The 13,631-nt window shown below is 40.0% G+C and overlaps 1 protein-coding gene across 1 annotated transcript in view; it reads left to right on the forward strand.

The window, feature by feature from the left end:
* The window catches only part of ephb2b (eph receptor B2b), a 131,610-nt gene that overhangs the window by 59,348 nt on the left and 58,631 nt on the right, over nucleotides 1-13,631 (forward strand). The window contains exon 3 of the mRNA XM_079483379.1: nucleotides 904-1,588. Coding sequence (XP_079339505.1) covers nucleotides 904-1,588 — 685 coding nt within the window. The remainder of the gene's footprint in view (nucleotides 1-903; nucleotides 1,589-13,631) is intronic.

Consider the following 13,631-nt stretch of genomic DNA (forward strand, 5'->3'; position numbering starts at 1 on the left):
ATCACTCAAAATTCATCTTTGAACATTTAAATAGTATATCACTGTCCTTAAGAAACCTCAGATGTACAAATTTTCTCAATATGACATCATCAATATGTAAAAGATGTTCCTTGTGATTACATTAAAGGCCTGATTTTCACTACAGGGGGATTTTATAGCCAGAATATTATAAAGAACTGAGGGTGGACTTCATAGCACCTTAGCAACCACTGAGAAATGCACAGGCATTGATTCAACACCCTTGCAACATCATTAATTCCACAGAGCAAACTCTAGCAACTGCATATCAAAGGCCCTGACTACCACCCACAAAGCACGGGCAGGTACCACTCACATTTCCAAAAATGAAAAATATAGAGCACACAAAATAGTCAAGTAATATTTATGTTGTCAAGTCAGCGTGTTTATTGTTTAATTTCACCAAACTACACTCAGTTCTTTTCTTGTCGTCTAGCGTGCAGGAAAACATGAAATTATGCTAATGCTGGATTCATTTGATGCTGCCTGAGGACAGAAAATAGGCGGCACAGCAAGAAATGAATAAGTGTGTAAACATCAAAGTCTATCACCTGTTCTTCGTCACAATCTGAGCTGTATTAATAATACATTTTCTAAACAAAGCAAGAAATAGCGAAATTGAGGGAGAGTAGGATCATTTGGCACAGTCAGACAGGGTCTCCAAAAAACACAGCCCGATGCCAGTCCTCTTCATACCGAGTGCCAGAACCTGCTGGCAGAAAAGCAAGCAAATTTTACCCTCTTCCCCGGCACATTCCTTCTCTGCTCTGTAATCTCCCTGCTTAAAGAAAAAGCCTAGCTGGTCACCAGCATATGTTGCGTTTTAGATCAACAAGCCTCCAGAACAAATCCATAAACCCTCTCTTTATCTTTTCCTCTCTATAGTGGGAAGAAGTGAGCGGCTATGATGAACACATGAACACCATCCGTACCTATCAGGTGTGTAACGTATTCGATGCCAACCAAAACAACTGGGTGCGCACCAAGTACATCCGACGAAGAGGGGCACAACGCATTCACGTGGAGATGAAATTTTCAGTACGTGACTGCAGCAGCATCCCAAAGGTACCGGGGTCATGCAAAGAAACTTTTAATCTCCACTATTATGAATCGGATACCGACACGGCCACAAAAGTCTTCCCCCCTTGGATGGAAAACCCTTGGATAAAAGTAGACACCATCGCGGCTGACGAGAGTTTCTCACAAGTGGATCTGGGTGGACGGGTGATGAAGATTAACACAGAGGTTCGCAGTTTTGGGCCTGTTTCACGCAATGGTTTCTACCTAGCTTTCCAGGACTATGGCGGGTGTATGTCGCTGATTGCGGTACGAGTGTTCTATAGGAAATGCCCTCGCACGATCCGAAACCGAGCAATATTTCAGGAGACGCTTTCAGGGGCAGAGAGCACCTCACTGGTGGCAGCGAGGGGTGTGTGCATCCCTAACGCTGAGGAAGTTGACGTTCCTATTAAACTGTACTGTAATGGAGATGGAGAGTGGATGGTCCCTATCGGCCGCTGTATGTGTAAGGCTGGTCACGAGGCTGTGGACAACGGAACGGTTTGCAGAGGTAAGCTGACTCGTTTGGCTAATGTGTGAAAATCTTGGCATGGTGCACGAAACTTATTTTTAGGTCGTGCTTTCTGCTGACCACAGACAGAATACAAGACGCAACACATTGGGTCTCATTCACTGATTGTGAATGGATAACATTTTCAGAAATCAGTATTGTACTTGTGTTTTTCCTAAAATAATGGGAACATTTGAAACAAATTCACTTAAATAACATGGTCACAAAAATCTCAAATGTTTCCTGAGAAACACTTCGGATGACATAATCAATGTTAGTTTAATGCTGGTCCCGAAGAACTTCTTGTTTCAACAAAAAACAACAAACAGAACATTTATAACTAAATTAAAATGCGAATATTTAAAAGATTTAATAATGTATGGATGATTAACAAATAAATAAAAATGAAAGTGGAGGTGCCTTCGAACCCGCGTTTATAAATTGTAATATATATTGCAACATTTTTATGCAATAATGATTAATAATAATTTTCTAATATTATTTACTCAGTTACTAAGTTGTTAGTGTTACTAGTTTCTTGAAACTTGGTAAATAATTAGTCATTAATTATAATTAGTATATATTATATTACTAGTCTTTATTAGTCAATAGTTATAATGTGATGATTTGGACATATATTTGTAAATAAAACTTCTGTCTCCTTTCTTTGTAATAACCTGAATAGAATAGAATGGTTAGAAGATCTGCATTTCATTATTACGTTATACGTACAGGTATATTAGCACATTGGGACATTTCAGCAGGTCTTCTTTCATCCCCATCTATAGATATACCATTTGGAAAAACTTACTGCAAAAACATCCTCTTGTGTACAGACATTAATCAGTCCTCTTGTTTTTAGACATTCTTACTATATTGTAAAGGGACCTAAAAGCTATGTACATTTTCCTACCAGCTCATTTTTTACCCATACTGGAGCTCAAGAATCAGCCCACTATTGATGTTGTGGTTTCTCCGTTCTGTCCGAAGCAACTCAAACACATTCATGTGGCCAGCACGGCTGTTTTTCCCACTCACCGAATCCCAGTGCACCGTTGATGTAAACTGGCCCTTTCTCAGCATGTGAAGGTATTGATCGTTTCTAAGCCAAGCCCCAGTGCTCCTCTGCTTCAGTCCTTCTCACCTGTAATTCAACTCACACTGCAGCAGGAGCTCTCGTTTCGCCCGACGGCGGGTCCTGTTCCCACGGCAACGCCAGCCTGCAGACAGGCTCCATGCTGACACAGACGACACAATAAAACGCCCACCTGTGTTTCAGACACCCCCCTCCTTCCTTTCCACAAATGCACCCACTTGTACAGGCAGACGCGCACACGTGCTTCATAGGCCTGCCTGTAATTACTTCACCGGCTCCCGTCTAGGCCAGAATGAGCTGTGATAATAGATGCTCATCGCAGACATTGGCGGGGCGGCGCGGCGCGGCGCTCCGGCAGAAAGCATTCAATGACATTTAATGAGGGGCGCAATCGTCCCTTTAGAGCACCTGTCGATGACAAAAAATAATTGTAGATCAGTCTACTCCAAATCGAAGAGCCTGCATAATTATACAAATTTGGTTGTTTTTGACCCACCTGTCATTTACGATACACTGTGGATTTAAATATCCCCAGGGTCTGCTTGTCTGTGGATCTCCGTAAATTTATGTGGATTTATAAACAATTAAATTAATAAAAAAACTAAATCGAACAAGCTTTGAAAGGGTGCTTGATAGAACCTTTCACATTACTGCTGTCAGTGTTTTCTCGACAGAGGCTGTTAATCCAAACAGAGAGAACAACGATTGTAATCATCTGAGTGTTTAGCTCACCACAAAGCATTGGTGAATATTAATAGTTGAGCAATATTTTATTAGATTTTACAACAGACCCTGATTGCAAATTCTAACTGCACGTCATCTAATCATTTTGCCAATATCGCCGTTTGCATTGTTATTGAGGCACTAGAACTGCCTGCAGATCATTGAAAAATATCGTCAGAATGTATATAGTGTATATATATATATATATATATATATATAGTGCATACATAAGTAAGCATTACATTCTCTTTCTTGCACTATATCTCACAGGCGTTACTAGCATTTTTTCTTCATTTGCAACCCTGCGTAGTTTATGCAGTATATCCAATTTTAAAGGCAGCTTAAACCAGAAGTCATGATTGATTTCATTATTGTGACATATTCAGACATAAAACTGAAAAAGAAAAACTGAAGGTGTGGCTTGTTTGGATCTAGAAAACCACCATTTAATAATTAAAAGTAATTTTCCTGTTTTTACTTCTGCTTTGGAATAGCGATGCCTCTGGTTCTATTTTTGAATGATCCAATCAATTGTAGTGTGGAAAACATGTTTTATTTACCTGTAGAGGTACAAAAAGGAACCCTTGAGGGTAACACCGCGCAGCCACAGTAAAATGTACAACACTTGTTTACAAAGCAAACAGGGTCAAATTTGATTTCATGGGAATTTTAAGGCACTCTGTTCACCATATGACTTGACTACACGTATAATAAGCATCATTTTTCATCACCCATCATCCTTTGCACCTTCATTGAAAGTGCCTTGTTGAGAGGACGTTGTCATCTGTCCATGGTCATGTCATAGCCAAATCTTACACTTACACTTACAAGAGAACTGCACAATGTGTACACTGACCAAGTACGCTATGGTGACACAAAAAAGTGGTTAAATAAATTCACTTTATCTTATAAAGACATTCAATAGTCATGAGACCCCAGGCTACAACTGAAAACAAGAAAATTCAGAAGGAATACGTAAGAGGAAACTATATAAAATGATTTAAGTAGCAGAAGTATATTGATGGTGGTTGCCTCTCTTATACATAAGCTGTTTTGATCGAGGTCTGCCTTCAATTCATCCAGCCATTTATCTGTGTGGCAGAGGAAAGCCGATACTGCCACGTGAGACAATGTCAGGACTGTGGTCAGCAGTTGGGGGATGGGTTGATGCAAGCAAGAGGGGCTTTTTCAAGTGCCGAAAGTCAGGCGTAATGAATTGATTTGTGAAAGATGTTTGCACGGGGATGCCGCCATATCCCTTTACATTCCAGGTTGTAGGTCATACAGAAATCATGCGATCTGGAGATGAAAGACGTCTCGCTTGGCTATTTCGCAACCACGGCAACACATTTCCCAAACACCTCTCTATGACATAGCATGTAATTACGCATGTTTCAATTAAGTCTTCGCCGACGCTTTCAACAGAAAAATATTCTTCGACGTGGCGTCTGTCAAAATATTGACGACACACCAATTTGTTTACGCTTGCGATGACTTTGGCTTCTTGTCAGCGAATTGAGATTGTTTTACTAGCATAACAATATTACGTTTCCTCTTAGGGAGGCGCTGGAAGTAAATGAAGTGAGCCGGGTTCCTTTAGCCGAAATGCCCAGATCTAATTTCTTTTTGAGCTGCGTGAGATGGGGACCCTCTGGGGACACGTGGGGTCTTGTTCACAGAATGTGTTCATTTGAAATCAAAGCAGGATGCTCTGAAGGACATAATTATTTTTTGAATTGTAATGGGATCATTCTACATAACAAAGTACAAGTAGTGTAACTTAAATTCTATAATGCAAATGTCTATATATCTAACACAACCAAATGCAGCCTCACTGGAACAAATCACTCTTTTAGTTTGACAAGTTGACGAAAGTCTTCTAAGCTATGTTACTTGTTGAAGTGAGACATACTGTAATACTTGCCCAGCCATGCTGAAAGACCGCAGACATTCCACCTGTTGAGTAGTTTTCATGCGCTGATGTCGGAAAGGAACGGCAAGGCCTTTTCATGTCACAGTAATGATGAAAGAAAGCAAGTTTAACAGTGGTAAACTTTGACTCACATGTTGCTCAGGAATGTAGCTGTGCACTTCACAGATCCACAATTTATGGCTTATGGCTCTCAAAAAATCCCCCAATGGTGAACACCAAAGCAGATGATTCAGAACAATACATGCATAACATAAGGCATAATCTGAAACGTAACTCTTCCTACCAACCGCATTTTAGTCTTTAAGTTGGTAAGAAATTGCTGAGTGATGGCACAATTCAATGCCAGAAGATTACAGCACCGGGTCTCTGCAGTCTTAAACTAATTCCAGATAAAATAAGTTGAAGACAAGCATGACCAGATGAAATAGGAGGCTGAAGAAAGGAATAAAGGATGGGGAAGATACTGACAGTAAACAAGAACGGTAGTATCCCTCTGGATTCCCGGTCCTGGCCACCTTTCATCTGGACACAAAAAAATCATCACGACACAGAAACACCGCTGCAGCTCCCTTTATTTCCCATGGTGCATCTGCTTTTAATGAAAGCTCTAATTGGCTAACAGCAAACGTAGGGCACAGCCATGCTTTTGGCCAGCTCGATGTCCCAGAGGCTCAACGTGAGACATTAAACTAAATAAACACTGGTTGATTGAGGGATTTATTTTTTTCCCCAAATACCAAACCTGTAAAGAAACAAAAGTTTGGTTTTAATCATTCACAAGACATCTTTAATGTGACGTTATAGAAGAAAAAATAGAAGCGTTCCTTTTTGTGATTAAATCTAAAATCACAAATGAGATAATTTAAACATTTCAATTTTTTCTCCAAGACAGCTGTGAGCCTGAGAACAACTGGAAACGTTTTGCTTTTCAGATTTTCTCCTGAGAGTTCTCTCGTTGCTTTTTTCATCGAGACTGACAGATGCATTTTGTTGAATTCCTTTGTGATACCACAATTATCCCAAATATCTTGTTTGCGAACACATTTTTATTTTGTTTTGCAGTTTAACGAAATTGGAAACTGTTTGTTTTAGCTGTTGAGCTTTACTCTTTTGGAAACCCAATAACACCTTAAATCTCACAATTTCATCAGCGTGCTAAAAAACGCAGCTCTGGCGCTCAGTCTGTCTCAAGTTGACGGTAACTGAAAAGCGCTTGTTGTCCAAAAAGTATTCGAGATCAAGCATTGATATATTCTCACGTTCGGTGGATTTTAATGTTGTTCGACTGAAGTGAGCTCTTACCACAGCTGCCCTTCAACACTTGAACACACAATTTTCTGCATTATCTCATGCGGACTGACACATACACACAATTCAAATAATCACGCTCGCAGTGTAACGCAAACCTTTCGGCTTTCTCTAGCCCATGTGAGCACTTACAAGTTGGCCTCTCTGCCATTTTCAGACAGTTTGAATCCACATGTGACCCATGGCACGGTTTTATGGCTGAACTCCTAACTGCTCTGCTCCTGCCAACCCTCCAGTCTGCAATCTAATTGGGAAAGTAAAGAACATTAAGCAGTGAAATAAAACCCTCTTGTACTGTTTGTTCTAAAGCCTGACGTGGGTGCGAGAGTATAACCCAGGACTCCAAGTGCAGTAAATGTACAGCAAAGTCCCCACGACCCGACCCGTCGCTCTCAACCCTATGGCCAGAAAATAAAGATTCCTCAAGCCAAGGATTAGGATCACAAGTACCACAGGAGCTGTCTACCCACCTACAGAGACCCACGAGGGTTGTGATATACTTTTATTTCATGTTGCTTAGCTGTAATAGAGATTTCAGCCTTCCTGGTGTTTTTTTCCTCCCTTTAGTTTTTTCTTCTCTGGAGCAGAATGGATGTAACATTTCTCTAGCTAAAGCTATCCCCCACACACCCATCCAGCCGTTGAGGAGCACTCGTCGTTTTCCTCTCAGCACATTCATCACTCTCTTGAAAGTGATAACGCCAGACTGAAACGACTGTGAACGTCCTGGAGCTTAGGGAACATGATGTGTTAACTTGTTCCACATGCATCTCCGAGCAGCTAGTCATTAGCTCACATCTCCACTGGGATTGAACTTGTTGGCGGCCCATCCTCAGCAGCAGTAATCACTATTCTGTGGCAGCTCAGATCATTGGCCGGCTGGGGGGATTTCTCACGCATGTCATTCTTTCTGCACACGTTGGAAGTTCTCAGGTATCAGCTATAGTAAAGGGAAAAAATATAAGAAATTAGATCTATTCGGCATCTAAATTGTTTTTCCTTAATGACAATGAGATGAAATAGAGAAAAGTTCAACTTTTGGTTACGTCTCCAGGTTCTCTTTTTTTCTCCTGGAAATAGTTTTTTTAGAGTTTTAAAGAAGATCTTAATAATGTCTCAACTTTTGATTGGAGACTTGAGGACAATATGATTACTTCTCCTAAGACCACATTATCTCAGCAATGTCATTCCCATCCAAAACCATGAAAACATTTCCGTTAAATGAAATCAAATAAAATATTGGCTTGAATATCATTTGAAAAACTTGAACTAAATAAAAATTGTAAATGCAAATGTTGCTTCAGTTCTGAACTGAAATAAGTTTGAGGCACCAAAATGAATAAAGTAAATATCATCTAAAACTGAAATAAAAACGAATTTTTATAGCAAGATTAAAGTAAAACACATAAATACTCAAATAACGAGCACATATCAACATAGCTAAAATAATTTACTGTTTTAGATCTCCATTTTCTTCATATACTATATCTGAATAATCGTCTCATTTGTGTCTAGGTTTCTTTTCCATTTCTTCATGCGTTTCTCACACCTGCCTTACTTAAGGCTTCTTATCTCTCATTCACACATCTAAGCAGAGGTCAGACAAATATCTACAGGTTAAAAATGATATCCTGATGAAATGCTTTCTTCCTGCATAACTAGGCCAAGGTGGAGAAGCGGTTCTGATCTCTTCAGAAGCCAGAACGCTTATCCTTTTTTTCCAATCATACACGGGACCAATCGCGAACATGCCAGAGATTTCTTTCATCTCTTCTGATTCATGCTCTGACAGATGTGCCACTGGAAGGCCTGCACAGGATACAGTATCAGTTCGCCATGGGTCAGAGAAAGGAAACAGGGCAAATGTCCTCAGAAGAGCTACAAGTCTACTAAGCGCCAGCGAATACAAAACAAGGGCATGCAGAAATGGAAGCGTGTTTTGCCGCAAATACCATTCGATTCTGGTGAAGAAATCAGGCTCAAATAGCTCTACAGCTGTTGCTGTGTTTCGGCAGCAACGAGTGATGGATGAATTAAATTGACATGCAAGCCAATATAAATTGCAATTCTTTAACCTTGAGTGACATTTGAGGGTCGTGGAGGACTAGGAATTTGTTACACTTCAAGCCTTTTCAGGAGGTTTTGATAGATTGCTTTCATTCCAGCGTGAGGTTAGGACCGCTATCTGTGTCACGCTGCGACTGTCTTCGCAGGAAGATTGCAGTTGTTCGCACTCTGTTGACCCCCGGCCATGCACAGAGGGGTATAGACTACAAAGCATTCGGTGTCCTCCCTGTTATATGACCTCACAAACATCACTTATAAGATCTTCTTACAGTGCATGTTAAGGTCTTCACTTCACATCTCAAGACTCGTACTATTCCGTTCGGGTAACAAAAATAGCATTTTGCCATGAGGTCTATGTATTATTATTACTATTCTTTTCACATTATTGCAAAAACATCAGGTTTAATTTTATAAATTTTTAAATTGTAATAAACCCATTTGCATATGCTTGGCTGTGATTCTTAATTTCCATGATTGAATAATACCACAAAGTATAAATATGACATTTACAGATTACCGATTCACAGTAAGTACAAGACAAATGCCTTGTAGGCGTGCCCCTTATCTTCAAGGGTACGTTACACATAGTAGTAATGGATTCTAAAATAAGAAACCATTGGTGACAAAAGGTCTCTACATGGTGTCTCCTGCCCCTATTTCATGGTGATTAAAGATTATACAAGACAGTGGATGAAGGGCAGAAGATAAGAGCATGTGCTTACCCCTTGACTGGATCATCGGTAATGGATGCCTCGTAGTTGAGATGACATGCTGTGCTAATATGAGCATTCAGTTCTGGTCTTTCCTCTTGAATAACACTCAAAAATGTTTAGTTTAAAATGCAGTATAAATGCTTGGGTTTAAAGGGAATTGGAAAAAAAATGTAATAATAAAAATTGATTTAATGATGTTGTAAACAATTTATAGCTTTATAGTTTTAATCAGTTGCTGCCAAACAGAAATTGCTAAATAATATTTGTCATTGGATTCATAGAGACAGTTGTGTCTGTTTATGTTTGGTAACATGCAGTCACCACATCTATAGAGATTGGAGCACACTACGTGATTCATCCAAACCGCCGAAACTTACACAGACTGTGTAGGTTTGGGGATTTGCATGCGACTTGAGGAACCCCAGGCTTGCCTATAGATTTTTCCATTTGAAATATAAAATCCTTCTCTGAAGTTTACCAGGATATCTCTGGGAAACACACCTTCAAGGCTTACTGTCATATTACTCCATGATCAGCAGCCTGTGGTAAAGTTCTGTCCATAAACTCTAAACCTTCTCAGAGTAGGCACCACAGGTTGAGAGGTATTATTTTTTCAATATTTTTCATGGTTTCGGGACTTAAAACGTCAAGCTTCTTACTGTAACGACGTCTGAAAATGTAAATGTTTCCCTCTGCTGCACAGAAGCGCTTAAAATCATTCCAGATTGTGGAAGGTTTTCCAGTGATGCCCAAGGTTTTCCAGTGATGCCCAAAGTGGCCGGTTTATCAGTCGTGATGGAGCATTTATGGATACACAAATATTATTGAGATTTGAGAGCCACTGGAGGTCAGACGGGAAGAATTATCAGTGAATTATTAACCTAGGTTGCCTCAAGACATATTAATAATTTATTCAAATAATGGGTAACGCTTTACTGTAAGGTTGTATTTGTTAACATAAGTTCATGCATTAGCTAACGTGAACTAACAATAATCTGTAGTTCTGCAGCATTTATTTATTACCGTAGTTAATGTGTATTTCAGAAACACTATATTTTTTAAATAAATTGGTTTTATTGTCAACATTAGTTGACATACATGAACATGAACAACTAACATTAACAAAGATGAGTAAATGCTGGAAAACTATATTTCTCATTGCTATGTTAACTAATGCATTTACAAATAGACTATGGCCTTATTGTGTTAACAAATATTTCATTTCTTTTTTAAGGACGAAAAGAACATGAAAAAGTATAAAAGTGACCAAAATTTGACAGAATTTTCATTTTGTAGAGAAATATTCATTTAATATCACCTCTGGTGTACTGTATAGTCCCGGCTGACTCACTTGTACCTAATCCTTCTGGATATTGTACTGCACTTTATAAAGTTAAAAAGAGATATCAATTGTGTCGCCTTAGGAAAGAAAGTAAATTATAGAAATGCAGCCTTTTAAAAATCTTTAGTTACGCAAGCTTAAGGATGTAAATTGTAGTTGCCCCAGGCGCTGCAAAGCAAATAAATGATACAATCTAATGAGCTATTCTTAGGCTCGGCGCACCTCTAGAGTCTCCTACTGAGAGATGGATATCTTCACAACACTCCCTACTTTTGTTTAGGAAGAGGAGTTCATCTAGAGGATACCGTGACATGCTCACCTGCTGTTTGCCTGGAACGATAAATCTTAAAATAAAGCGAATCTCCTCACGACTCCATTTTGAGAATGGCTAAAGCAAATAAACAGCAACTAAAACAACCCTCAGTTTAAGCGAGTTCTTCAGTCAACACTTGCCAAGTTCAACATTCTGCGCGCACTAAATTCATCCCTTCCTGACAAACGATTTGTTTCTCACTTTTCTGTGGTTTTATTTGGCACACTCAATGTCCTCTCAAAAAGCACTTTGGTTTGATCACCAAAACGTAATTATTGAAACTTTATGCTATTGCCCACAAACGCACTAAGCTTTGCCTCTTCTGTCTTATTTTCACTGTTTTGCTCCAATACAGACTGCTTCAAGGACTTTATAAATGGTGTAATTTAAAACATGGTTTCGTTTGTGTACCTTGAGGCGTATTTGCTTATATTGTATGAGACTCTAACAGCCTAAAGTGTGGTTTGAAATCGAATCTCCAATAATGAATACATATGTGTATAAATAAAATGAAATACAGAGCCATGTGGTCCGAACAGTGCTGCGCATAATGAACAGTCTTATGTTCCTTGTAAACTAGCATTAAATGCCAGGTAATCCTTTTAAGTTCCCTTGCAGGGTAATGCTAAACAAACACAGTGCATAAATAATCATAATGTTTTTTGTTTTATTTCTCCTCTCTGAGCAGATTTCGGGCACGTAATGAATAAAAAAATGTCTTGGCCTCCTGGTGGAGTGCAGTTGGCAAACCGGACAATATGTGCGGGACATTATGAAGAAAACAGATGACTCAATTACTCGCTGGCATTTCCTATCTTTAGTATTCAGGCTGAACTAATTTAGCCCGGGCACCGTTTGAATATACAGTATCTCTCCGTGCATGTGGGACAGTGGCGGATGGTTAACTCTGGTAACTCTGTTCTCATGAAAAGGAACATTCCAAGACTAATACTATAATACCCTGTTTCTAATGATGGAAGAGAATGTGGGGTGGTAAGTGAGGCCTGGACCATCTCCAATTATGAATAGTGGCCTTGTGGATTGTGAGGTACTTGGAGAGATTGGCAGTATATGGGACAGGAGATCTTTAAGTAGGCCGTATGCAGGCCCGAAGATATTCGACAGGTACCGGGATGCTCCGTTCCAGTGTGGGAGAACGTAATTCTGTTTATGCAATACGATCCACGTTCTACCTCTGGTTTCAGGAAACCTGGACTCATTCAAGGGAAAATTCATTTATATTTACCAAAATAAATGTGGATTGTGGTGAGAAGGTAAAACACTTTAATGTTCGCTCACCAATACGGAAACGTTTTGGGTCACTGTATCCCCAGCAGGAAGCAGGCGTACTATATCCAAAGTTGTCCGGCGTTGCTGACTCGAGGCTGCTGGCACCGTGGTGGTATTCGGCGAGGTTTGGGCAGGGCCAGGAGGCGCCTGTACGTGCTAGTTGTCGATGCGGCTTGCTTTTCTCAAGCTTGCGCCAGCAGACTATGTGGTGGCACCACAGAGGCTCACCAAGCTGGCAGACAGTCTTCCTGTAGAACGAGAGGAATAGATTAGAGCCTGTTATTAATGACTTACTTTGTTTCTTTGGCATTTTGCAATCTAAGTATGAAAATAAGACTGTCGTGAAGGCTTTTTGGTGAAACCAAAGGAAAAGCGGATAGAAAAGGAAAACCCCAGTTGCTTGGATAATGATAAATATGCCTAAAATACCACATTGCTCCATCAGCAGCTCTTAGAAGTTGACGTGTTTGTCTTTCAGCACGCTAACGCTCCTTCTCAGACTGCTGTTGACGGAATAACGTTTTAACGATGTTAAGACAAACAAATATACGCAGAAATATCTTAACGCCATGGTCCCCACTAAGGATTTCCTTTGTTACTTTTCAAATGCTTCCTAATTTCTGTTCGTCTTTCTCGAGCAAGCCCGGGGCAGACTGCTTTGTGTAGCTGTCCAGTTTAATAGGGCCATGTGATGAATGGTTACGCTGGATCCAGGACAACGCATTAGCATTATTGACCAGCTCCCGGTGATCAAAGAGTCTCGCTATGCGTCCTCCATTCAGGTCTTGTTTAAACTGGCTGCCGCACTTATTCACAACTTTGGGAAAAACGTGCATAATGGTTTTGAATGTTCTTTTGCCTTTCAATCCACCATGTCTATCAATAGCTAATAATGAGATTTGATTAGCGTATGACAAGTAATACATTGTTAATAGTGCTCGGAGTGGCAAGAGACACAGATGACTTTGACACCCTGAGTGGATATTGGCACGACCTAAAGCAACGGGGGAGACGTTTGGAAGTAACATACATCTAACGTGTGCCGACTGACTGTGTAGCAGCTCATAACGCACTGATGATGTCACTCCTTCCCTTTAAAACCATGGCAGCTCCTCCTCATGACCCTGTTACCATTAATAGATCGTCACATATCGATTTGGGGAAAGAGTTCCTTCATGACATGTTTCGACACAGTGACCTATTTTGGCAAGAGATCACTTTCACTCAATCACATAGAGAGCCCCACAGAACTGTATGA

Source organism: Barbatula barbatula (assembly GCF_947034865.1).
Source record: "Barbatula barbatula genome assembly, chromosome: 20".
Classification (NCBI taxonomy): Eukaryota; Metazoa; Chordata; class Actinopteri; order Cypriniformes; family Nemacheilidae; genus Barbatula; species Barbatula barbatula.